At 36.5% G+C, this 25,132-nt stretch overlaps 1 protein-coding gene across 7 annotated transcripts in view; it reads right to left on the bottom strand.

The window, feature by feature from the left end:
* Positions 1 to 25,132, bottom strand: part of EFR3A (EFR3 homolog A) — a 73,680-nt gene that overhangs the window by 21,004 nt on the left and 27,544 nt on the right. For 5 of the 7 annotated variants that reach the window (XM_030445002.1, XM_030445004.1, XM_008505366.2 and 2 more), the window contains 8 exons: positions 21,159 to 21,280; positions 17,284 to 17,433; positions 11,974 to 12,111; positions 8,541 to 8,619; positions 7,525 to 7,660; positions 5,842 to 6,006; positions 3,180 to 3,294; positions 1,351 to 1,402 (listed from right to left, as the gene is read on the bottom strand). In XM_030445002.1, coding sequence (XP_030300862.1) covers positions 1,351 to 1,402; positions 3,180 to 3,294; positions 5,842 to 6,006; positions 7,525 to 7,660; positions 8,541 to 8,619; positions 11,974 to 12,111; positions 17,284 to 17,433; positions 21,159 to 21,280 — 957 coding nt within the window. The remainder of the gene's footprint in view (positions 1 to 1,350; positions 1,403 to 3,179; positions 3,295 to 5,841; positions 6,007 to 7,524; positions 7,661 to 8,540; positions 8,620 to 11,973; positions 12,112 to 17,283; positions 17,434 to 21,158; positions 21,281 to 25,132) is intronic. The other 2 variants (XM_030445003.1, XM_030444999.1) reach the window with 1 other exon arrangement.

The raw sequence follows: 25,132 nt of genomic DNA, 5'->3' as shown, positions 1-25,132 counted from the left end.
ACTGACTAATTATGTTACCAAGTATAATTCTTTTGCAAAGAATACACGATGTACAATTCTCAGTTCAGTACACTAAACAGGCAGAGTTCACCAGTTTTTAGTTCTTTATTATGTGTGCAGGCTACACCTTATATACCAAAATAAAAGCTGTGACATGAAAAAAAATTCCTTCCCATGTTTTTTCTACAATATTTATCAATGCATGAGTAATTAATTAAGCATCAAAATATTCACTTTCACATCTTTGTGCCATGATTGGATTTTACTTCCACATTCTAAAAGAGGATCCAAAACAATTCTCAGTGTAAAAAATGAGAAAAAATCCTTCCACAAGCACAATTTTAATCCCTTTAAGCCTACTTAAAAGCTATCAAGTACCCCAAATAATTAGAATAATTTTCAGACTTCTACTGAAGTTTTAAAAACTGAGATGAGATTAGTATTGTCTAGAAGAGTTTAAGCATATCTGAGTCTATCTTTAATGAAAACTGTACAAAATTACCCTAAGGTCCTTTCTGTCAGGTTTTCTATCCTTAAACTGCAACTGTGAATGCTCAAGCTCTTCTGTGAGCTAGAAACTAGGATCTGATATTCTGAAAAGCAAAGAATGGTTTAACTGATTTGCCCAACAGCACACACAAATTTCATGCTAAAGCAGAGATAGAAAGTCATTTTCCAGGAAAGTATTTTACTGCTTTAGACATGAAACCACTCTTTATGCTATTTTCCCCTACAGTTTTCAGCTTCTGCATCACAATAGGCCAGGATACCATAAGCAAGAGCCATTTTTATTACCCACGTCTGACTCTTCCCATAAGGATGTGTTTCCAGAAAAAGTCTTTGAAGGTTTACAGTTGAAAGATGTATTAGTGATAAAACAGTTAAATATGCCTTACAAGAATCTACTTGGGAAACACCAGGAAGGAAAGAACAATCAATGGTGCCTGAAGCTCTTAGGGACTTCAAAACAGGCATCCATTCCTAAAGCTTTAAAAATATTTACCATTTTACTAATGACAGCTTTTCTGGTGCTAGAGACAAAAGTGATTTCACTTTCATGTTGCTGGCAGAACCTACTCTATGATGTTCTTTTCAATCTGCAGTTCCAATTATCACTGATATTCATGAAAGTGCTCTAGGAGATGGAGGAATATTTCTTGAGCTGCTTGTAATATAAATTGGGAAAATGCTACCACAACTTTACTCAGCAGAACTACAGAGCTATGTAATATGAGCACACACTTCGTATGATAATACGGAGCTGCAATACTGTACATGTATGTATGAACATATAAATAAAGTAAAATATTGCATGCTTATGCCATAATATACTGAACACAGAGGGCTTACCATAAGTAAAGATCTCAATAACATGATTTGAATCCTCCTAGTTCCCAAATCTCTGCAATTTGAAAAAAGTTGAAAATTAGTTTCTTTGCATATCTGCAGAATATTCTTCTACTCCATCACTATAACAGCTGTATTTTTGAATACCACAGTCTTGGAAGGGATGCTGGATGACCACAAGTAAGAGGCAAATATCTCCAAATGAGGTGTAATAACTAAATGGTTTTGAAAGATGGACTTAAAAAAAAAGTACACACAATTAAAAAAGCAGTACTTGATACATATGAAGCAGGTATAAACCTTCATGTTTAATTCAGAAATTTCTTTGTACCTGAAATGTTCAACCTCTACACGCTTGGACTTAATTTTTACAAGCACTAGTGCTCAGAATTTAATCTGAATTAAAATATAATTGAGTTTTTTAAGAAACTAGGACACTTCTTGTTTAAGCCAGACCCCAGAATTTTGAGGGTGAAAAAAAGCTATCTGCAACTCAACAATAAAAACTGAAAGAGCCCTCAGTTTTCAGATAACAGGAAGGTACACAGAACACCAATTAGCCTGTACTTTGTATGTTCTCATTTTCCTTTCTGCTGGAAGAAGAAGTTCAATACCTACTGGTATACAGTCACATTGCACTGTTTTTGTAAGATCCTACGAGATAAAAGCATACTGGAAATACCTTTCTCTATTCAAAGAGACTTCACCAGAGTTGGCCACTATGTAACAGCAGAAACTTGTAACTCCATGGCTATAATCCTGGCTATATCCAGATGGCTGTACCATTCAAATGTTTTGTGTAGTGAGACCGAATCTTCAGTGTAATGCAAGTCTGTACCAGCAGTCCCAAAGCCTGCTTTATGCAGAATGACCTATGTGCATCACACTAAGATCCTGCTCTGTCTCATGTTTCCAAAGAACACCATAAAGGAAAATAGTATAGTTAAAAAAACCAAACAAAACCACCCCACAGCAGCTGGTAATCCAAATACAGTATTCTGAATGGGTCCACATTTAAATTACCTTTTTAGTGAGTGGTAACTGCCTGGCACAGACTAATTTCTATCTTATATGGAATAATGTCCCATACAGCAGGAACACAATACTATGTAAAAAGATAACAAGAAGCCAGCAGAATGACAATGACTTCCTACTTAAACTACCAGGTGATCAAAGTGTCAATGCACACTTTTGGAAAGAATAGCTGTGAACCTTTTCAGTGATTCCCCATACTGAGGAAAAGCAGTCTTTAAACATCATTATTCATGTTACAGGGGAAAATACTACTTCAGTGTACAGCAGCTTTTTAATCATGGGTTTATCACAGGAGTTTGCACATCTATAGCTTTTTCCTATTTCTAAATTAACAGGAACTTTCTAAACCAAAATAAATGTACTGTGATTTCTGCACTTTAATTCTTAATCTGAAGTCACCTTGTACAGAATGAAGAAAAAGCAAAAACCATTTGTAAATTGTACAGCCATTTGGAATAAACGTAGTCACAGATCAATCTTCTTTATTCACAAAACACAACTATGAGAATTTAAGGAATCTATCCTTATGTAGATAATTTCAGAAACATTTGTACAGAAAGGGACAGAGAAAGGTTTTAGTGGAAAATAAGTTGCATTCCAATCAGATATTCTTTATCACTTATGTACTCAAATTTTGAGTTCATACTGCTAACATTGTGCTTCCTTGATTATGCATAACATTTAATACAGCCCCTAAAGAGTGATATTTTGCATCTCACTTCTTACTTTGTTAGCTTTCTAAAACTAGATTTTTAATTAGAAAAGCTTAGAAATTTTAAAAAGTAGGATATACAAACCCAAGATGACTGGTATCAAGTGTTTGCAAAGCTGTCCCGAAAACAGGTACTTTTCCCATAATGAACATCATAATCTCTGATCTCTGGTAATCAGGGAGATTGCTTCCAAAAAATCCTAAATAAAAATTGAATGAAACCATAGAAGAAAAGATAAAGGGCCCTTCTCTTCATAAGAAAAGCCTTATAAATACAAGGAATACATTAACAAAGTAAAAAGAGATTAAGAATAATAGCAGGATTGTTTTAGAGCATAATACTTACATGTTTATTTCTACTGAATGGCTATAGAGGCTTTTTATAACACTTTCCTCTTTGAATCCTAAAACTTACTAATTTTATTCCCCTTTAAACATATAATTTTAAAAACCAAATCAACTACAAAATTTGTAACCGGTGAGGAATTGGAAGTGTTTCTCATGTAACACAGTATTGTTACGTTTGTCTATTTTATGCCACCATTAAATACAACAAGGTGTGCAAACAGAAATCTCAGCAGGATACAAGCATTATGTCACCAATTTGTAGAGACTGCTGAGGTGAGCAGCTCTGGTGCCAGCACCATCAGCAGCAGTGCACAAGGGGTTTCCTGAGCTAGGAGAACCTCAAAGGGAGTGGAGAGACCCACCAGGAATCCACAGCTCCACAACAGCACCTGATGAAACCTGAATTGAGCTGATGAGACAGAATGGAGAACGGGACAGGGAGATACAGCATGAGGTTCAACAAGGGCAAGTGTAGGCTACTGCACCTAGGGAGGAATAACTCCATGAACCAGTGCAAGTTAGGGGTTGATGCTAGATGTTGCTCTGTGCAAAAAGACCTGGGAGCCCTGGATCAACAGGATGACCATGAGGCAGAAATGTGTCCTTGTGGCCAAGAAGACCAGTGGCATCATGGGGTGCATCAAGAAGAGTGTGGCAAGCAGGTTGAGGGAGGTTATCCTCCCCATCTACTTAGCCTTGGCAAGGCCCCATCTGGAGCACTGCATCCAATTCTGAGCAGAGCCACTAAGATGTTTAGGGGATGAAGATTCTGAAACATCACTCATACAAGTAGATCCTGGAAGCACTGGGCCTGTCTGTTCAGCCTGGAGAAGAGTGAGGAGGGATCTCAGAAATGCTTATAAATATCTAAAGAATAGGTGTCATGAGGATAGGAACAGACTCTTCACTGGTGTCCAGTGACAGGATGAGGGGCAGTGGTCACAGGAGGCTCAAGCTAAACATCAAGAAAATCTTCTCTACTTATCTACTAAGGGTAACAGCACTGGAATGGGCTGTCCAGAGAGGCTGTGAAGTCTCCATCTCTGGAGACATTCAAAACCCACCTGGATGCTATCCTGCACAATCTAATGTAGATGAACCTGCTCTGGGCAAGGGAGTTGGACTAGTTGATCTTCAGAGGTCCCTCCTAACCCCCAGCATTCTGTGATTCTATGATAGGAACCAACAGCAATGACGGCCAAGCCCCAAGGACATTACAGTGTGCCTAGAGGAAGGCAACCAAGATGGTGAAAGGCCTTGAGGAGATGATAGAAGGAGTGGCTGAAGTCACTTGGTTTGTTCAGCTTGGAGAACAGAAGGCTGATGGGTGACCTTGTTCTGCAACTCCCTCTGTGGGGGCAGTGGCAGGGGAGGAGCTGATCTCCTATAGGATGCAAGGAAATGGAATGCAGCTTCACCAGTGGAAGTTCAGATTGGACATCAGGAAAAGATTCTTGACTGAGAGGGTGGTTGGTCAGTGGAACAGGCTTCCCAAGGAAGTGGGACATCAAGCCTATTAAAAGTTCAAGGACTATCTGGATGTTGCCCTTAATCACATGGTTTAGGTTCCTGTAGTCCCGCAAGGAGCTGGACTTGCTGGGTCCCTTCCGACTAGAGATACTCTCTTCTACTGCTGTGTAACAGCATAAATGTAACTTTAATAGAAAGCAGGTTTAATTAAAAGTTGGGATGTGGGTTTTTTGGGCCTTTTTTGGGGGGGTAGGGAGGAGTTAACATTTTACCTTGGAGATTTTTACTGTAATGGTGGAAAATAATCTACTGTATGTTTCCTACTGCTCTGAAAAGCTTCAAGGCATAAGCAAATGTACAGACTAGTGAACAACATTTAAGTTAATTAATTAAGTTAAATTAAATACTATTTTAATAAAATAATTTATGGAAACTGTTGCTCTTATTTTCTGTATTGTGCTTAAAAGGAATTCAGTTCTGTTGTGGTAGCACAACTGGCCATTAGGTGTCATTGTTGCCACTATGTTTTACACTGGTTTCTAAAATTTTTTAAATAGTACCTACTAATATACATTACTGTATATAATCGCTTGCAATATGATTTTCATAAAAGTACTAATATTAGTTCTGTACAAAAGATACAGAATGACTATATTTCAAGTACTATACATAATATAATCAAGAAATTTATTACAAGTTCACTAGCATTTTTAATTGAGCTTGACTACCTTCTCAGTTAACAATAAAAAGAAGAGTCTTTCATAAGTCAAATATATAAAGTGAGCCTGAGATTTAGAAGCAAGTAAAGTCAGAGATAGCACACTTGTCCTTTTTCCTTTTTGATTCAAGATATTTTAATGCCATCTCATTTAGAAGGGGGAGAAGGAGAGACATTTTAAAAGTGAGCCTAGGTTACTGTCATTACTCACCAATTGTTTGAATAATTGCATTCTGGACAATCCTCTCATCATTCTCTTTGGAGCTTGTGCTGAAAGTTGCACTTCCTGCTGAACTGCGCCGATCACTCAGCTCAAAGTCAACGCTGATGCGCAAGTGCTTCAACAAGGTATTAAAAACCTCCAGAACTGTTGGGCCTGGAAATAATATATAACAATGATTGTACTTGTCAAGGGAAAGGTGCCTTAAGAAATTGAAAGCTAACCTTTCTGATCCTTTTCTGGAGAAATCAGATTAAGCTGAAAAGAACAAGTAAAATACATTGTGTGAAGGGAGTACATACGGCCTCGGGAAAAAACTTGGACATGTGCCTGTGCCCTGGTATTTTACAAATTAGTTTTGAATCAGAAAATGCAGTCAGATACATATGAATAATACACTACTATCAACTTGTATGAGGTCTGGCTTGGATGGAGTTAACTTTTCTCTTAAAGCCTAAGGGTTGCTGTGCTTTGGATTTGTGACTGCTGACAATACACCAGTATTCCTGCTGTCATTGAAGGGTCAAGACTTTTACCCCACTCTGTCCCTCCAGGCTGGGGTGTGCATGAAACTGGGAGGAGACACAGACCAGGGCAGCTGACCCAACCTGACCAAAAATATTCCATGCCAGGAGGAGGAAGGGGGAGGCATATCTGTTTGTTTGACATTTGTCTTCCCAAGTAGCTATTATGCATGCTGAAGCCCTACTGTCCAGGACGCAGCTACACATCTGCCTGCCAACAGCAAGTACTGAATAAATTCCTCTGCTTTCCTTGTGCACGTAGCTTTTCCTTCTCCAATTAAACTGTCTTTATTTTGATCCATGAGAATTCTCATCTTCTTTCTACCTTCTTCCTGTCCTGTGCGAAAGGAGAGTGTGCAAATGGCTGTTGGCTGGAGTCAACCCACCACCTGAGTTTTACACAGAAAATATGACTGGTTGCTAAAATTAAGCAATGGGTCAAACAACAGGTACTTGCACCTGACTTCCAGTTATTTCAAAAACTGCTACTAAAATCTGTCCTACATATTGTATGAAATAATGAGCTCTTTACATTTTTAAGTCTTCACAGGTCTTTGTGTGCAGGTGGATCTTGTATAAAGAGAAAGAACTGTCTCAGACTCAACCTAATGAAGCAAAGCAATAATTTTTCAGCAGAAGAACAAAGAAAAAGAACAGCTGAAGATGTGCATATACACAACTTCACAACTACTCTTATTTCATGGAACTATGCTACCTTAAATTACATAATTCACCATATTTCAGCTGCATCACAGTTACTAAAGTAAAATGATCAACCTACTCTTGACTCTTGTATTACAGCTCATCTCAGTTCAGCTATATCACAAAACAACACTTGACTTTCTGTAGTCACACATAGTGCTCTCAGAATTGGTGACTTCTTGAAAAGCAGAAATTCCTGCCTTCCACAAGACTAAAAATAAATCTACTCATTTTCTTTCAGTACAAAGGACTACAAAACAAGCAAGTATTTGTAAGTAGTTATAAAACAAGTAAGATTTCAAGCATTTTATCAGCATAAAGAAGAAAAAAGTCATACAAAACTTCATCAAAATGTATGCTTTCATTCATTCTGAGAAAAAAGCAAAAAATGAGCACGACCCTTCAAATCTATCCTTTGGCCTTGTGCCATTAATTTCAGACAACTTACCTATTGATCCTTTAGCTGCTATAGCAACTGCTTCTAAAAGAACCTGAATAATGCCAGCACGAACTCGTGGGGAGTCCCTTTTGCGAAAATCAAGGTGTCCAAGAATTTCTTGTATTACATGATGGGAATATTGTGCCTATTAAAAAGCAAGCACACAGAAAAAAAGCTTAATCTGTGACTTTAATAACAATGAACTGCTACATGATTCAGCTATAGTCAGGAAATGTTCCTGTTATGCAACATTCTAACTCACAGATTTATCTAAACTTCAATCAGTTGATGATTAAATATGATTTTTTTAAAACTACAACAGATGAAGACATATGGGTCCATCCAGCAAAATATACAACAGCTTAGACTATTAAAATATCCAGGAACGTGTACAAGAACTGAAGCAGCAAGAATTGGTACTTCATTCACCTAACTGGAGGCAAAGGAATTCAGCTGGTCATCATGTCACTGATATACTCAAACTCATCTATTTTCCACAATCCTGAAATGTTATGACTTTATCCTTTGGGTATCAGTGCTTGACACATCCAAGAATCCAACTTTGATCATGTTTATAACAGACAATACAGCCTGGCCAGTTATAAAAACCAATTAACACAGTTCCATATGAAGTTGGTTTCTTGGATTTTAAAAGCAAACCAGCCATTTTAGCATGGAGACAGAACCAACCTAAGAGATTCATTTACCAAGCACAATGTCGGATCAGTATTGCTATCCTACTCATTGTTCTGGTGCTTTTTATGGACCTGAGCACTTAATAACTTTTTTTTTTTTTTTTTCTACAAGTGGACATTAAGAGAGAGCAAATCAGGAAACCTCTGATCAGGAACCACAATTAGGTTACTACTTGAAAAACTGTAAGAGTTGCTAAGGAGTTTCCTAAGAGACCTTCTGGATTCTTCAATTTTGTTTGTTATCATCATCATAGTGAGGTCAGCATTTAACCCTGTCTCATGTGCTTGAAACATGAATGTAATAAAAACAAACCCAGGAGAAAATCCTACCTGTATAGAGTACATGATGATTTTGAAGCAAGAAACAGCAAATTCATTTGGATCCCATAGTCTATGATGGTCTAAATGCCTGTAACCAAAAATTACAGGATCTGAAATAATGACTTCCCACAGATACAATAAATGGCACCTAACAGTCTTGTCAAAATTCACCTCAAAGGTCTTATTTTCTTACATCAAGCTTCTAAACAACTATTTATTATCTAGATCAGAAAAGTAGAACTTAAGAAATGCATTTTTTTAAAGGTTTATGATGTGATCACAAAATATTTGTCTAGGAAAGGAAATCCAAATCTTTAGCTTCAGGATTTTAAGGAACCTAGGCATACCAAAGATACACAGTTCTGATTTGCACACTGTTCTTAAGAAAGTGCATGCATAAAAATGGCTGTGGCATTATATACTTATTTACATGAGAGATACACTGAAAAGGGTGGTTTTAATACCCTGAACACACTTTTATTCTAAATAAGATACAGAATTTGTTTTGAATAAGGATCTACAAAACTGTTAGGGTTGAATGTTATAACCACAATAGACTCTGAAGAACTATTTTCATTTTCACAGTAGTTTCATGAATAATGTTTCTTTTCATGAATAATATATATAAACAAAAAAGAATTCCACTTAGTGTTTATACTCCTTTATCACTCTACAGCATTTCAATACTTTCTGCAAGAAACATCAAAACAGAATCAGAATGATAAATGCCTCAGAATCTCTTTTCATTGGTGGGTCCTATCCTATTTAAAGTTTCAGCATTTTCAAGCAAAGATGTGAAATTCTGCTTGAGCACTATGTTTAAAGCTACAATTAGGACAGAGAGCAAATTCCCCAAAAAGAAGGAAATTTTTTTAAACAGCAATAAATACATTTTTAAATCTAAAAGATGGTTATATGTAATTTGGGATGTCTTTTAACTGGATTGATTAGGTAAAGGAAAAAAAACAACAAACAAATGCAGAAAACCAAAATGAACTCCCCAGATAAAAAAATTACTTACAGTGTTTCTAAATAGATATCTCAGCTACAGAATCACTGTTGGTCTGCCTTTTCTCAAGGAACACAGTAAACATATAAAGATGCTTTAAATAACAAATACAAAAGCAAGCATATGAAGTAAGTCAGTACTCTGCACACAAGAGGACTGACTGGATGTTTGAACTTAGCTGCCCAGAACATGGAGCTCTCAACTCAATAGCCAGCTGCTACCAGCCTGGTGACCCAGCTGAGTGCACAGCTCTCCTTCAAGGCTGATTAAATCAGCTGGCACAGAGCCATCTTTCTCCTATGCCCTAAATTATCTTGCAGTTTATTGCAGAGCCTGAAAAATATACTGCCACTTAAACACATTACATACCTTTAATAGAAATACCTAAAAAAGTGAGTTTCAGGAAATTTAAAGGTGTGTATTTGCACTACTAACTATTGAATTGGACTACCTGTTGGGGGTATCTGTCTGTCTTGTGCACACTCCACAACACAGGTATATTTAATCTTGCCTTGGGGTAGAAAGACAAACAAAATTACATCTTTATCCTTCCAGGCTTAGTAGCTCATAATTTATTTATTCATCTTTCCTTTCTACCCAATATCATTCCAGTAAGTCCATTATTTCTTGTTCACAACAGCCTTGTTTAGCTAACCTATTTCTCACCAAATACAAAATAATACTCTCTACTATCTTCTCCTTATTGGAATTGATCCTTTGATATTTCAAGGTAGCATATGTTCTGTTACCCCTAACAGTTTCTCTTTAACTTCATCAAAGATCCATTCAGGCAGATTATGGTCAACTCTGTCTTGATATCAAGTTGTTTTTTTAAAAAACTTTTCCTCTCAAAGCAAGGCATACATTTTTTTTTCCAGAAAGGCAAAATATTAGCTGCTTCAGGTAGCCAAATTGGCAGGAAGACATCAGGGGAGGATGACTGCTCAGGTAATGTTTTGTTTATAGCTCAATTGGCCCATATTTTGTATACTGGAATTTCCTCCTAAGAAAACAAGTATTAGATTACTTCATGTGATATATTTACTCTGAATAATGCAGACACTATATTCAATAGAATTTTGTTTTTGTAAAAGACAGGTACACTTAGTTTAGTTAAAATCAAGTCTCATTTTGCCTATTTTTTTCCTAATAACATTACCTTTGATAAACAGTATCTAAGTGAGATTGCAAAGCCTTATTACTAAATGCCAAACTCTGCTTTCCATTAAGATTTATTGAATATATATGTAAGCAAATGTGCATAATTAGATTTCTCGTTATACATGCAATGGACTCACCATCTTAAGCTTTCATTGCGCCAGCTATCTCATTCAGAAAGTGAGGCTCATTTGCTCTTCAAAAATACTAAACCTTTACAGCAGTTATTTATAAAAATATAGTAATACAAATTTTATACATAATAAAGGATTTAAATTTATTGCTTCTGGGTGAAAAAAAGGGGCTTTAAAAGTTTTATACCCTTGATACCTAACTCATGTTCTTTTTGCATGTCATTTCTTACTTAACAGTAGTAACATGAAAATGGTTTTGAGCAGCTTGAAAGCCTTTCAGTGCAAGAATGGAATACTCAGGCTTTCTGGGAAGAACTAGGCCATTTAAGGTAAGATATTCCTATAACAAGCATTTGAAAATCTACAACAAGGAGCAAGCAGCTCTCTTCCTCACTGGAAAAAGCCAGGGTCTGAAAGTAGTATCACTAGTCTAGAATTTCCTGAAAAGATTTCTCCTGAGATTATGCATACTTTGTAGGCATTAGCAGAGGTGAAAGAAGCAGATGTAAGCAAGGCATATCCATGCTTGTACCTGTTTTCAAATTGTTTACAAGGAAGCAACTGGGGCAATACAGAGAAAATGTTGGACTTGACAGTTAATACATCATCTATTATTTCTACTGTGTGCAACTGTGCAGAGTGCATACTGTGTGAACATCTGCCATTCATTACTAAATGAGAAAATAAGTACATTGCTCACAGAATATCAAAACAGGATTTGGGAAGAAAATTGCAAGAAATTAGAAATCTTAATTTGATGTATGTTATCTGGGCACAGTATTCTTCTGTGCTACTTGTGTTTTACTTGGATTGCCTCTTCACTGACTGAGACAGTCATCTACAGGACAATACAGGACACCAGCCTCTTGAACAAACAGTTTTACATTAACAAGAAAAGCCAGCTGAGGCAACAACCCAACCAAATAGTTACATAGCAGTTCTAAAATCAGTAAAATGGGACACGTTTCTCTGTAACTACCCAGAAGTTAACAGACAAGTGACGAAGAGGCAATAAACATGAATAACTGTTAGTAAGGTTGAAAAGGAAAGAATTCAATGCAACGTAGTTAGAGGACGACATAATTTAAAAAAATAAAAAAGCCCCAAAACTCTTAAGACCTTCCATGTATTGTCAACTTACGCAAAAACTGGTCTGACAGCATTATTCATATTTCCATAGGTTGCTCTTCCCAGCAGTTCCCTGAAACAGTTCTCAGCCAGCAGGGCAGGATTTTCTTCTTTCTCTCCTTCTGTGGGAGAGGATGGAGGGCCTATTCTGCTGAAGTAAGACAAAAATACATGGATTTGACTGATTATTAATATCTATATTCCTTTCTGTACATACGCTGGGTTCTACAATTCTCATGAGTCACATTCTGAGTTAGGCATGAACTGTATCTCAAATATGTATGAAACCAGAATCCCAAATAAAATATTTTTTGCTTATAGCAGGACTATCCATTCTTATCTCTTCACTCATTACTGACCACTGTATTAGTAAATGTGTATGTGGCAAAACCAATGGCTGTTAATACTGATTTCATTTGTTTACCACTGTATTTTGACAAACTTACTCATTACTAATGATGAATGAAGGCCATGAAACCATGCAAAAAGTTAGGCAGAATCTTAGTCATTTTGTTCAGACTAATGATCTCATTCACCTGCCCACTACTGAATCCACACTGTGGGGGTGAGTGTTAAATAAAACTCTGCAATACTTCTGCAGAAACAGATGGCTTGTGAGTTGATAAAAAGTCAGACTGAACTAATTAGAACATTATCACCCACACAGTTACCTCTAACTGGATGGTGTACAAGTTAGTCACCTTCCAAGTGACTGTCCCCCAACACTGCTATGGAGAAGACTAATGAGTGAGTAGAAAAGTATCTGATACAGACACTGAGAGACACCAATGTATGGGCTGTCCCTGCCCAGGCACTCTCAGTCGGGCTCCAGGGACTTCTGTGAGTAGAGGATGGGGCTGCTCCATGCTGGACACAGAGACTGAGGAAGAAAGCAAGCAAAATTCCACCTGAGGTGCAGTATTACTTACCTATAGGTAAGTTTACCTATAGTTTACCTATAGGTGACATGTATTTTTTTTGCATAGAACACATTATAAAAACTCCAGTGACAATTTGTTCATTCACATCAACATTATGCAACCATACATTAGGAAAATTATTTTAGAATGCAGAAGTCAGTATCCTAAAGCCTTAATCATGTTTTCAGTTCTCAGTGCAAACTTGTGCATTAAATATTTTTGAAAGTGTTCCCTAAGAGCATCAGCTTTAAGGTTTACTCTTCAGCAACATAAAACCATAGCTTTAGAGCATTTTGAAAAGCCAGATACTGAAATGCCACAAGTCAAATAAACATGTTAACATCATACCTGTAATATCTTTTGATAGCAAAAGCTCTCCTAGTGTTTCAAGACTATTGCAATCTAAAAGTTGCAATATCCTGTTGCCTCCAGTAGCATAAATATTTCAGACGTTACTGTGACACTGCTAGCTTGTCAGATTTTAATAATAAAAGTCCCAGGCACTCTACCAGGTAAGTAAGGAGAAATAGTTTTTCAAATGCACAATGATTAGAGTTTTAAAAGGCATGGCAATTTGTATGGGATCTACCATGAGTATCACTAAACTACAGCTTTATCCCACTGCTCTCCCCCTTGATCTCCCTATCTTCTTTTCCAGTACTGCCTAGACTGTGAACCAGACAGACAGGTGTCTGTGCAGGTTGTCAGTGCAGAGAAGGCACAAATGGACTGTGATAACCATGGCTGTTTTGACCCAGATTCCCCTGAATGCAGCAGCATTACAAAGCTGGGTTGGTGGGGGTGAAAAAGAGAGCAGTATGCTGAACACAAACTCACAGAGGTAGTGTATATAGAAGAATTCTAGTTAAAATTCAGTAAAAATAAACTTTTAACTTTGTTATATGCAGTCCCACAGAAAGTGACTTATCAGCATTGCTTGGAGACTTAACTTTAGAATATGTTAAAGGAATAAATCGCAATCTAATCTTAGTCTAAAACATTAGACTGTGTGAGAAGTTCAAAATAATCTCCCTTTGTCTGTAGGAATTGTGTTTTTATTTGGAACTAACAGCACCTGTCTCTTAAGTATTTCTCACTAAGTGTTCCTTTGCACTGTCAGACAATGGATATAAAACTACTCTTTTAACTTTTTAATTTTACAGGAAAGCTTTGCAGAGCTTCTGTAGTTTCTGCACTGAAATGAGCAAGTCATACTCATTTTGTTTCAATGATTTGGTTTTTAAATAAAGATCAGAAAACCTCTGAAAAATCCAGCTGCAACTTAAATAATTGCTACAATTCCTCTGCGTTCAGACTCTCTCTACTACCACAAGTCCAAAGGGGTGAAACATGGATTTTGCAATGAAAAGGGCTAGAACTGCTTCCTTGAACTGCTTTACCAGAATTTTTATGGGTGATCTCTATCAGAGAAGGTGGCGACTAGGAACAAGAAGGAGGAATGTTTTGAAGTACAGAATCATAGAATTTTCAGGGTTGGAAGGGACCTTTAACATCTTCTAGTTCTAACCCCCCAGTACAGCAGTTTCCACAGCAAATCTCTACTTGCAGACTTAAAATGGCTCAGAGCAACTCAACATTCCACGCATGAGACTTTTTTAATACCACAAAACTAGGACTGGCCAAACTATATGATGGGACATGTGAAGTATGACTTAACAACTACTTGTGAGAAGAGTAGGTACAGGAATGTTTGGCTATGACTAACTCGCCCTAAGAAAGAAATACATTCTAATTTACCTCTAAAATAGAATTTATATGTACATTAGAATGATTTGAACTCAAGTCCACTGCTATAATGTCCTTCTGCCTTAAATAAGGCTGGCACTTTCAGCTTTGCAGTTACCATGAAGAATGTGTTACAAAGTGAATTTCCAATTTCATACATTCCTTCCCTATTTCAGAGACATACATACATTGACACATGACTGACTCTTCTGAATTTTCTTCTAAAAAACTTGAAGAAGGAAGGGAGAATCTTTCAGGCAATGCCTCATACTATACAGAAGGACAATTATTCAGTAATACAGAATCATAGTGAAGTAGAACTAAGAAATTATATATATGATTTGTAGAATGTTATGCTTGCAGATTTATCTGATAGTCATCTAACTAGAGCGTGCATTCACATACACAAATAATGACATCCACAAATACATCTGTCTTTTAAAAATGTTGTTTAAATATTAAATTCTTATTCTAAAAAGTGTCTCATCTGATGTACTCAGAATAGTCTTGAATTAAGGGTTCCACAGGTAAAAAATACAGTGATCTTTACAGTAAGGCTTATCAATGTATACTTCAGCTTTAACCAAAACCAGTTATTTTCTATGGATTTCAGTAAGGGGTATTTTCTGGAATTTCTGCTCTTTCTCAAATTATGCTTTGAATCCATCTCCCAGAACAATATGCTTCTTACTCCTACTCTTCAAGATGCCACTGTTTGGTCTCCACAAATCTGAAGTCACATATAAAACAGGACAAAAATTATCTGTAATATTATTTAAGGCCAGCAGATCAACAATTTATAAATATTAGTTTTGCCTTTTCTGTCACATGCACATGATACAAGGCCTCTGCTTGCCACCTGGAAAAACATTATAGTCTTTTTTTCTGTTCAACATGCACTACAGTAAAAAGTTTCAAGCAGACAGTTCAGATACTTAATTAGAGGCTGCTTCCTGACAGATTTGTTTTTCTACCACCACTATTGCATTGCTTAACAGATGATACAAACTCGTCCTGCAGTACATATAAACTGATCTGCTCTGAGTGACTGAGCCAAATGCTTTTTTGAGTCAGTTTTTCCATCAGTAGTTTGTTTCATTTTACTATATAAAGGAAAGTATACACTTGAGGGCACTGTAAATAGTACCAAAGGAAAGGGCCCATCTACTTCTAGAAGCACTGAGAGAAAGTGAGCAAAGGCAATAACAAACAGCAGTTTCAGAAACCTTTGTCTCTTATTCAAATCACTCTTCAGATGTAAAATCCAAGCAGCAAGTTTTAAAGCGGCTTAGGCTGGACATGAAAAAAACATTTGTTCACAGAATTGGTTGGGTTGGAAAGGACTTTAAAGATCACCTATTTCCCCCCTTAAAGATCAACTTCCCTGCGTGGGCAGCGACACCTCCCACTAGATCAGGTTGCTCAAGGCCCCATCCAGCCTGGCCTTGAACACCTCCACACAGAGGTTATCCACAACCTCCCTGAGCAACTTGTGCCAGTGTCTCATTACCCTCACAGTGTAAAAGTTCTTCCTAATGTCTAACCTAAATCTATCCTCTTTCAGTTTGAAACCGTCACCCCTTGTCCTACCACTACAAGCCCTTAGGAAAAGTCCCTCCCCAGCTTTCCTGTAGGTCCCCTTCAGGTACTGGAAGTCTGCAATAATATCTTCCCATTGACCTCTCTTCTCCATGCTGAACAACCCCAATTCTCTCAGCATGTTCTCATAGGAGAGCTGTGCCAGCTCTCTCATCAGGCCATCCTCTGGATCTGTTCAAGAGCTCCATGTCTTTCCTGTGTTGGGGGCTCCAGAACTGGACAAAGTACTCTGGGTGGAGTCTCATGAGAGTGGAGTAGAGGGGGAGAACCACCTGCCTGGACCTGGTGGTCATGCTTCTTTTGATGCAGCCCAGGACTGGGTTACCTTTCAGGGTTACACATTGCTGGCCCATGGTGAGTTTCTCATCAACCAGTATTCCCAAATCCTTCTCCTTAGGACTGTTCACAATTCATTCTCTGCCCAGTCTCTATTTATACTTGGGATTGTCCCCATCCATGTGCAAAACCTGGAAGTCTTGCACTTGGCCTTGTTGAACTTCATGAGGTTGGCACTGGATCACCTCTTAAGCCTGTCAAGGTCTCTCTGCAGGGCCACCTTTCCCTGCACCATGCCAGTCTCTCCAGCTTATCTGCATTGCAGAAGTTGGCTTTATTGAAATTTCCCAGTGCTAGCAAAAAAAAACATGTTTTGTCACAAAACCCAGTGTTTAGTCATAAACACATCCATGGACAAAAAAAATCTAAGTAGGAAAATCATGTTAGTTATGCATAAACCTCTGCCTCTGCTTATTAATCTCTTTATCTAACAAAAACCAAAAAGAGTTAATAATTTTTATTCCAAACATAACTGCAATTTCTGGAGCAATTTTTACACTGATAAGAGTCTACAGCAAGTGAAATGTAGGCAGTAGAAAATACTTTAACAGAATAAAGAAACACTAAGAGCAGTTAAGCAGAGCTGTGGTTTTGGTTTCAAGGAGACCCAGGTAGTAAAAGTCAGTAGTTATTTCCAATTAAAAAAAAATAGTTTTTACAGCTCATAAAAACTAAGCCTAAAGGTTTCTCAAAAACACGCCACAGAGCATGAATAAAAATACCTGTCAATATCTTCTATTTTCTGCATATTAAACAGCAATGATGGTACTATCTTGTCCATGTGCTGAGGTTCCCATATAGTTGCTCGAAGTTCATCATTAACTGTTTTTCGAACCACTCCCTGAATGCCCCTGATTCCAGCAATTCGGATCCTAGGGATAGAAAAAGATTATTACTGAAAAGGAGAAACACAGCACCTCCCTGTATAGTTCTTTACCTGTTTAGGAAGAGGTAATTATGTAGCATGGAATTCCATCAGGTTCTCACAAACAGTAATTTGGAAATCTGGCAAGTTCATTACAGTTGCCCATAATGCTTTCAAATGTCTTCATAGCTCACAAGGAAGCTGACAAAACAAGTAACTAGAAAGTTGATGATGGTGATGGCTAAGGATATGCTGTCACCCATCAATGAATAATGAAATTGTGTATTCTACCTGCAAAGAAAGTCATGTGGGTAAAAACCTCCCAACTCTACACAAATCACAAGCCATCAGTCTGCACGTGCAATCTCAACCTATTCCAGCACTGAAAAAAAATGCCATGAAGTTATTACAACACAGCTGAAACAGTAGCTACCACAGTCATCTGATCATGTCCTTAAAAATGGTAACTAAAACTGTGGATTAACCATAACAAAACTTTAACAGAGTTGTGAAAGGATCACAAGATGAAAAGACAATGATAATTCTGTTGACTTAAGCCTGATGAACAAAAGGAACCACCCCTTTTATCCTACAACCATTTGAACCAATTGAACTAAGAAATTGTCAAGAACAGCAATAAAACAATAAAGAGGAAAAATTAATATAAGTTTTTAAAAACACTAAGTCTAACTGTTAGCTATTTTCATTGCTTTGCTGAACAAAAATAGTTTGTAGGAAAATTTGTACAATGAATTGACTGGCAAAATACCCTCTTCTGTAGTGGTAACAAATTTTACTTAGAGAAAAAAAGCAGAAGAAATAGTGGTGCTTTCATCAAGTGAAATAAACACAGGCTTCAGTAAAATTTCATATTATTTCTATTAAAATTAATCCTCATTTTAAAATCTTAATTTCAGTATGGATAACATGTAGCTAGAACCTGTTCAAACTTGCTGTATTAAAACATTTGTTAGATGAACTAGAGAGATAACCAAACTCTGCCCCCTCTTCCTTCCCCCAGCTATTTCTGAACAAACTAATGTGAACTCAGTACAGATCCAATTCCATGCTAGACCTCTCCGTACAGTTTTAATAGGATTTCAAACTACACAGGGAAGAAGAGAGATCCACAAACAGCTAGAAAAGCACTTGCAATTGCTGTAGGACAGAGCAGTATTGTTACAATGACAGTGTGGTACGCAATGTTGATTTTTCAATATTAAGAATCTAAGATTAACATTGAAGACCCAGACCTTCCAAAATTCTATTACTTTTTTTTTTTTGTATTTTCTTTTTAATAAATATTTATCAAAGTAATAAAGTTTTGCTCATATTGTAACTTTAGGTCCATTAAATACTAGCACTAATTTAGCCTGCTGAAGAGGAAATCTCACTTACTAGTGAAATTCAGTTTCAGACTCAGAAGCCTTATTACCTGACTGTATGTGTATGTAATGTTCAAGCTCCAAGTCAAGCCATTCAGTTCAGGGGAAGCTCAAGCTATGCCAATGAAGAGTGACTCTGTAAGTCTGGTTTAGGATGAGTTGAATTACTCCCTAGCTCACATCAATGGTATTGACTCTTTGTAGTATCTGCATTTAGAATTTTAATTTAAAGTCACAATTCATTTTGTTGAATTACCACAGTACCTACAGCAAAAAGTATGATTCTTGTTCATGAAGATGTCTCTCAAAAGAAGTCATAGTCACGGTTTGGGTTGGAAAGGACCTTAAAGATCTTGTAATTCCAAGCCCACTGCCATGGGCTGGAAGACTTCCACTAGACCAAGTTGCTCAAAGCCTCATTCATCCTGGCCTTGAACATTTCTAAGGAGAGGGCATCCACAACTGGCAACATGTGCCAATGTCTCATTGCTCTCAGTGTGAAAAATTGCTTTCCAATGTTTAATCTAGATACAGATAAAAAGTCTAGGACAGTGTGGAAAAAGTCATATTGCTATACATTTGATTAACCTGGGTAAAAATCTTGCTGTTATGCTGAAAAAAGGCCACACTTCTGTGCCCTCAAGTGTCACTAACACTAATCTCATGTTCTTACTATTGCATGGACCAAAAAATGAGGGCTGAAGTACTGTGTAAGATGCAGCATTAAATTTCACCAGATAAAGGAAAGGTTTTACTCCCCTCAAGAAGGATCAGGTAGGTATTAAAGCAGAGATTACATTCAAATCAAGGTCATCTTCAGTCTTATGTCACTAGGATGAAATTCCTTCCTAAGGGTACACATCAGTATTGCAAGCTGAAGCACAGATAAAAGTGCAGGTTGACAATTTGAAAAACAAAAGATTAGCACAGTTATCTTTCTCCTACAGCGACCACAGCTTTGAGGTATTTTATCTTGGAGTATCCTTAAGAGTGGTAGGTCACATCTGGCAGACGACTCAGGGATGCACCAGTCTCTTAATTCATTTCATGTTCTAGTTCAATACTAATATTACCTCTCATTTGGAAGGGTCAATGAAGAGGAAAGTAATATAGAAATTCCTGAGCTGAGCTTCATATCCTAAATGCTTAGGAAGTCTTTTATAGTAAGTGTGCAGTTTAACATTTCTGCTTCAGTTTCACAAAGCCTAAGAAGGCAAATCTCAAAAAGCTCATTAACACATTTATGAATACCATTTGCAACCATCAGCATCAGGCAAGTTTGCTCTATCTAACAGAAGCCTACATTAGTTTCATGATGCACTGGCTGCACTAGTGACACTTGATGAAATAACTGAATTCAGTTATTTCAGTTATTTCCCAAACAATTCACGAGGTCATCCTGTAAAACCATTCAGTGAGATAATCTTCCTAAAGGGAAAAGGGATAGAGTAGGGGACAAAGTACACAAGCAGCAGATTTAATTGCAGCCCTTTTAGTGGCCAATTTACCAACAGAACTTTATACTCAGCTGTAGGGTAACAAATAAGATGGCAGCAAATTACAAAACAAAATGGAGGAATGAACCAGAAGACTAAAGAAGGAAATAATTCTGTTTTTGTTTAGTTTTGTTGCCTCCAAAGCAATATGCACAGTATTGATTCTTTAGAACAGATACAATTCACAGATTTTTTTAAACTTCAAACCTTAAGCAAAATCCTTATGCATTGCAGCTATCATAGCAACAGCACACCCAAAGGGTTGAATAAATGCTCAGCAGATGCAATTTTCATAGTTGGTTGAACAATTTAATGCATGGAAATAGAAACTATGAGTACAACAGAGATGCATATAATATAATCTCAAAACTCTTAAATTTTCAGGTCAGGAGTTAAACACTGATTAACAAGTCACATAAAGATCACATCACTAGGGGGAGCCGAAGTAAAAAAAGGAAAAAAAAGTTGCTTGCACACAAATGTAGAAATTTGCAATAATAATTCATTTCTGCAGATATCTAAGAAAATTTAATTTTAATGACTAATTCTCAAATATCAAAATATGCTTTTGATATTTATATAAGTAGCCCTATTAATTTATCAAAAGATCTATGCAACTTGTACACATTTCCAGTAATAAACAGTGCCTTTCTGGAGAGAGTCCATGCAATCTGGCAGGCATTATTCAGGTAAAATTCCACTTCAGCCTCCCAGGATCTCCAGCCAACTAAGATTTGAAATATTTGGTGCTGTTTAAAAAGCCAGACTTTTTTTTTTTTTTTTTCCCCACAGATTGAACTATACTTACATCCTAAGACAGCTTTCTGTAATACACAGAGAATGGCACTTACTCAGTTTGTATTTCTGGATCGTGGTCACAGGAATGACACATGGCACTGAATCGAGACACAAAGAAGTCATAGCGTCTGTGATAGGAAGGTGTGTCCTCCTCAATATTGGCAAATTTGACAAACTGGAAAATTTAATAAATTACAATACACATTTTTGATACCAATTTCCCAAAAAAGAATAACCAGCACTAAGCTTCATTTAAAAAGTAACATAACACATCAGGAAAGATTTAAGATTTGACAGTACTTAAATATTTAACTTATGTGAAGAAAAAGTGAAATTGCAAGGTTTTCTTTGTAAAGCCTTTCCATTAGGTCATTTAGATCATTATGAAAGAGTACAGTTGTGTGATATACAGCATACTATGCAATAGAAGATCAAGTGTCAACAATTCATAGAATCATAAGTCATTAAGGCTGGAAAAGACCTTTAAATGAAGTCCACCATTAAACCATGTCCCTAAGCACCACATCTAGATGTCTAAATACCTCAAGGGATGGTGACTCAACCACTTCCCTAGGCAGCCTGTTCCAATGCTTGACAACCTTTTCAAAGAACTTTTCCTTAATATCCAACGTAACCCTTGCCTAGCACAACTTGACACCATTTCCTCTCTTCCTATTGCTTTTTACTTAGGAAAAGCAACTGACAACCACCTTGCTGTAACCTTCTTTCAGGTATTTGTCCAAGCAATCAAATGGTACACTATCACTGGTGGGCTAACAAGCAACATTCTGCCTTATCAAAATTCAAGGGAAATAAACCTAGAGGCAATTCTGTCTATTTTTACAAAAGGTATAAAGAGGAACTTTAATTCCATACACAGGAAGATGCTCTGCAAAAAAAAAAAAAAAAAAAAAAAAAAAAAAGTTCCATTTGCAAACATCTACAAGTAACAAAGGGGTAAGTAATAGTCACCAGGGATTTGTCAGGAACGAATCACATCAACCCAGCCTTAATTATTACTATGCCAAGAAAATATACTTTGTGAATCCAGATGAAACAGCATCTGTCATAACTTAACTTCAGCGATGCTGCTGACCAAAAAAAATACACAAAATTCTCAAAGGGAAGCTAGAAAAACACTATCAAAAAAGCCACTCCCCATAAGACAGATGCAAAAGGGATTGGAAAAGATATAGAAAAACCTGTAAATCATCCAACTACAATAACCTACTGAATGAAGTTCTGAAGGGGCCTGTCCAGAACAGTGGTATTTGAGTTTCACTAGAGACTTATTTGGAAGAATGGCCTCACCAAATTTTCAAAGAACACTAAGCTGCCCCAAGCTACAGGCACACTTGATGCCTGGCTCTTGACAAACCAGAAATCAAGGAAGCAATTTAGGAATGAAATGGAAAATAGCATTTAAAGACAGCTGTAAAAATAAAAGCAACATACAGAATGTACAGAATACAGTTATAAAAAAAAAAATAGTAATTGTTTCTTTCTCCAATAGTAAAATGAAAAACAATAGTGGGTTTACAGTGAAGCAAAGGCTAGTTAAGTTAAACATTAAGAAAAACCCCCTTACTAAAGCAAGCAGGCTCCCTAAAGACCTTTTGGATTTTTCATCACTGTCAGTTTTAAGAACAGACTTCAAAGGGAAGAAAAAAGGGAAAGTAAAGGTTGCCAGGAAAATTTTAACAATATTGCCAGTTCTGCACTGAAGCAGAAAGAGGCTCCAGTAAATCCCTCTATGATTTCCCACCTCAGTATTTTCTAACCAATTGCCATGCACAAGCTGAGAATTTTTTTGCATACTTTCTGATACAGAACATGCGTTTATCAGCACTTTGCCCACACACATCTAGACAAGTGCAAAACACTCCAACATAATCTATAAGACACTGATTTGTGAGGGTTTTGAGGTATTTTTCAAGCTGAAAGTGAAAGCTGTGTATTTCAGAAAAAAATACCACTTTTTTTTTTACTCTTCTTTTTTTTTCTGTTTAATCTAGAACACTTAATCCCTTTTAACTGATCTACCAGTTCACCTACTGACAGCTACAGGAGCTGCTGAAAATGATATGGTTCATAAAAATCATTTTCAGCTGTTACTGAAAATAAAGCAGCAAAATTGTGCAATAGTAGTTCATTTTACATGTCCTTCTACAAAGAATATCCCATGTTGTCAGGTGATAAGAAAGTGATATACAATGAAAAAACAATTCTGTATAGTTTACTGCCACAATATTAAAGACAATCCACAAACAGCAACAATACTTTTTTTAATACAACAAATTACAAAAATGATCATTTACTTTCCAGACCGTGGAAAATTATTTAAATGTCTTATGTCTCATCATTTGTTTTTTCATTAAATTATTAGTTATAAAACTGAAATAGATTTTCCACAGTTCTTTGGAGAAAGGGACCTAATTAATCCTTAAAATCTAATTAGGCATAAAGTTCAGGAGTCAAAAATGATCAATATGATCTTAGCATTTTTCAGACATTCAACTGTTCAAGTCTATAACTGATTCACCCAGTATATTTCCATAAAAGCATGTAAAAATATGAAACAAAAAAGTTTAAAGAACACAAAACACTATGGGAGTGGCCATGAGAATATTAACTCATCTAACATTTAATATTAGCCCTTTAATGCTATCTAAATTACAAAAATATTTGATTGATAGGATCTTCCAACATACTTAATATAACTTAATATAACTCTAATAACTGATTTGCTAGAAGAAAGCTCTATGGTACCAAGAAATTGCTCTGTAAGGATAAATACTGAATTTAGGGCAAGAAAATATCAGGGTCTTCCTATCTCACTCCAGACCTTTCTTGCACATCATGATGCTGCTTTGCAACAGGGAAGCACCCAGACATCATGCCTCTCAAAATAGCATGCACAGTAATTTGTCCAGAAAGGGCAAAACCTTTTCATTTCTTCATGTGTATGACAAAACAATTTGACTCACTGAACATCAAGCATTTCTGAATCCCAGGATTAGCATTCAGATGAATGAGCATTTAGGCCACAGGAAAACCAACTGTGATTAGACTGTTTTGAGTTGCACTGTCACTCAGTAAAGAATACAAAAACATTTTATTATAGAACTTCTAAGTTTTTACAGCAGACAATACTCTATATTTGCTCAGTGGTTGTGCTCTTAAGCTGTTATTACATGAAGAATATTTTACTGCTAACCACTTCAGATATATTTGAGCATACTTCAAAATTAAAAATTATTCAACCTAAAAAGGACAAGACTCTTATGAAAGCCCAAGCACTTTATTGGGAAATATTTAAAAAGCTTTTATAGATGTAAACATGTCACTCAGCCACAGTAAAGGCCTGCAGTCACCCACTGGTAATTTATGGAAGTTTTACTGGTACAAGAATCTTCTATATTTGCATAATACATAAGGTACAAAAGGAACTTACATTAGTAATATCTTATTTCCATTAATTTTGAAACCAGTAAAATTCAGTCAGTATAAACCCACATAAATCTATCACAAAATAAGGAAGGAAGATAATATCTATATAGAAGATGTTTGTTCAAGAAAGTTGGACCATAATATGAGGGAGACGCCTGGAAGTTGTCATATATATTTGTGCTGTCTTCTCACTCTTATGTAGACAGAGCAACAGGAGAAAAAGTTTAACTTTTAAGACACCTTGGATATCTTTAAAGGTCAGGTTATTGCTGCAATTGCAGAACCAACAATCAGAATGCATCATATTTAAGTTTGAGTTATTTGAAGTATCTCCCTGTAAGAACTGTAGGCTGGATGTGAGCAATACCTTATATATATACATATTTATTTGAGCTCCACAGTCTGTCTTCTACAGCTTGCAATTTTCTCATGTTTCAGATGGCTGAAAGGGGATGCTGATGCTGACAGCTATCATCTTTTACAGACAAAGATACTGCATTTCATGATTAGGAAACGACTGCAGAGGAAGACACAATACCCTATAAGCATCAGATAAAGTCCTAGGCAATAGAAGTTA

The sequence above is a fragment of the Calypte anna genome, chromosome 2 (genome assembly GCF_003957555.1).
Source record: "Calypte anna isolate BGI_N300 chromosome 2, bCalAnn1_v1.p, whole genome shotgun sequence".
Taxonomy (NCBI): domain Eukaryota; kingdom Metazoa; phylum Chordata; class Aves; order Apodiformes; family Trochilidae; genus Calypte; species Calypte anna.
Note: the sequence above shows the minus strand (reverse complement) of the source record. Positions and strands in the feature narration are given on the sequence as shown.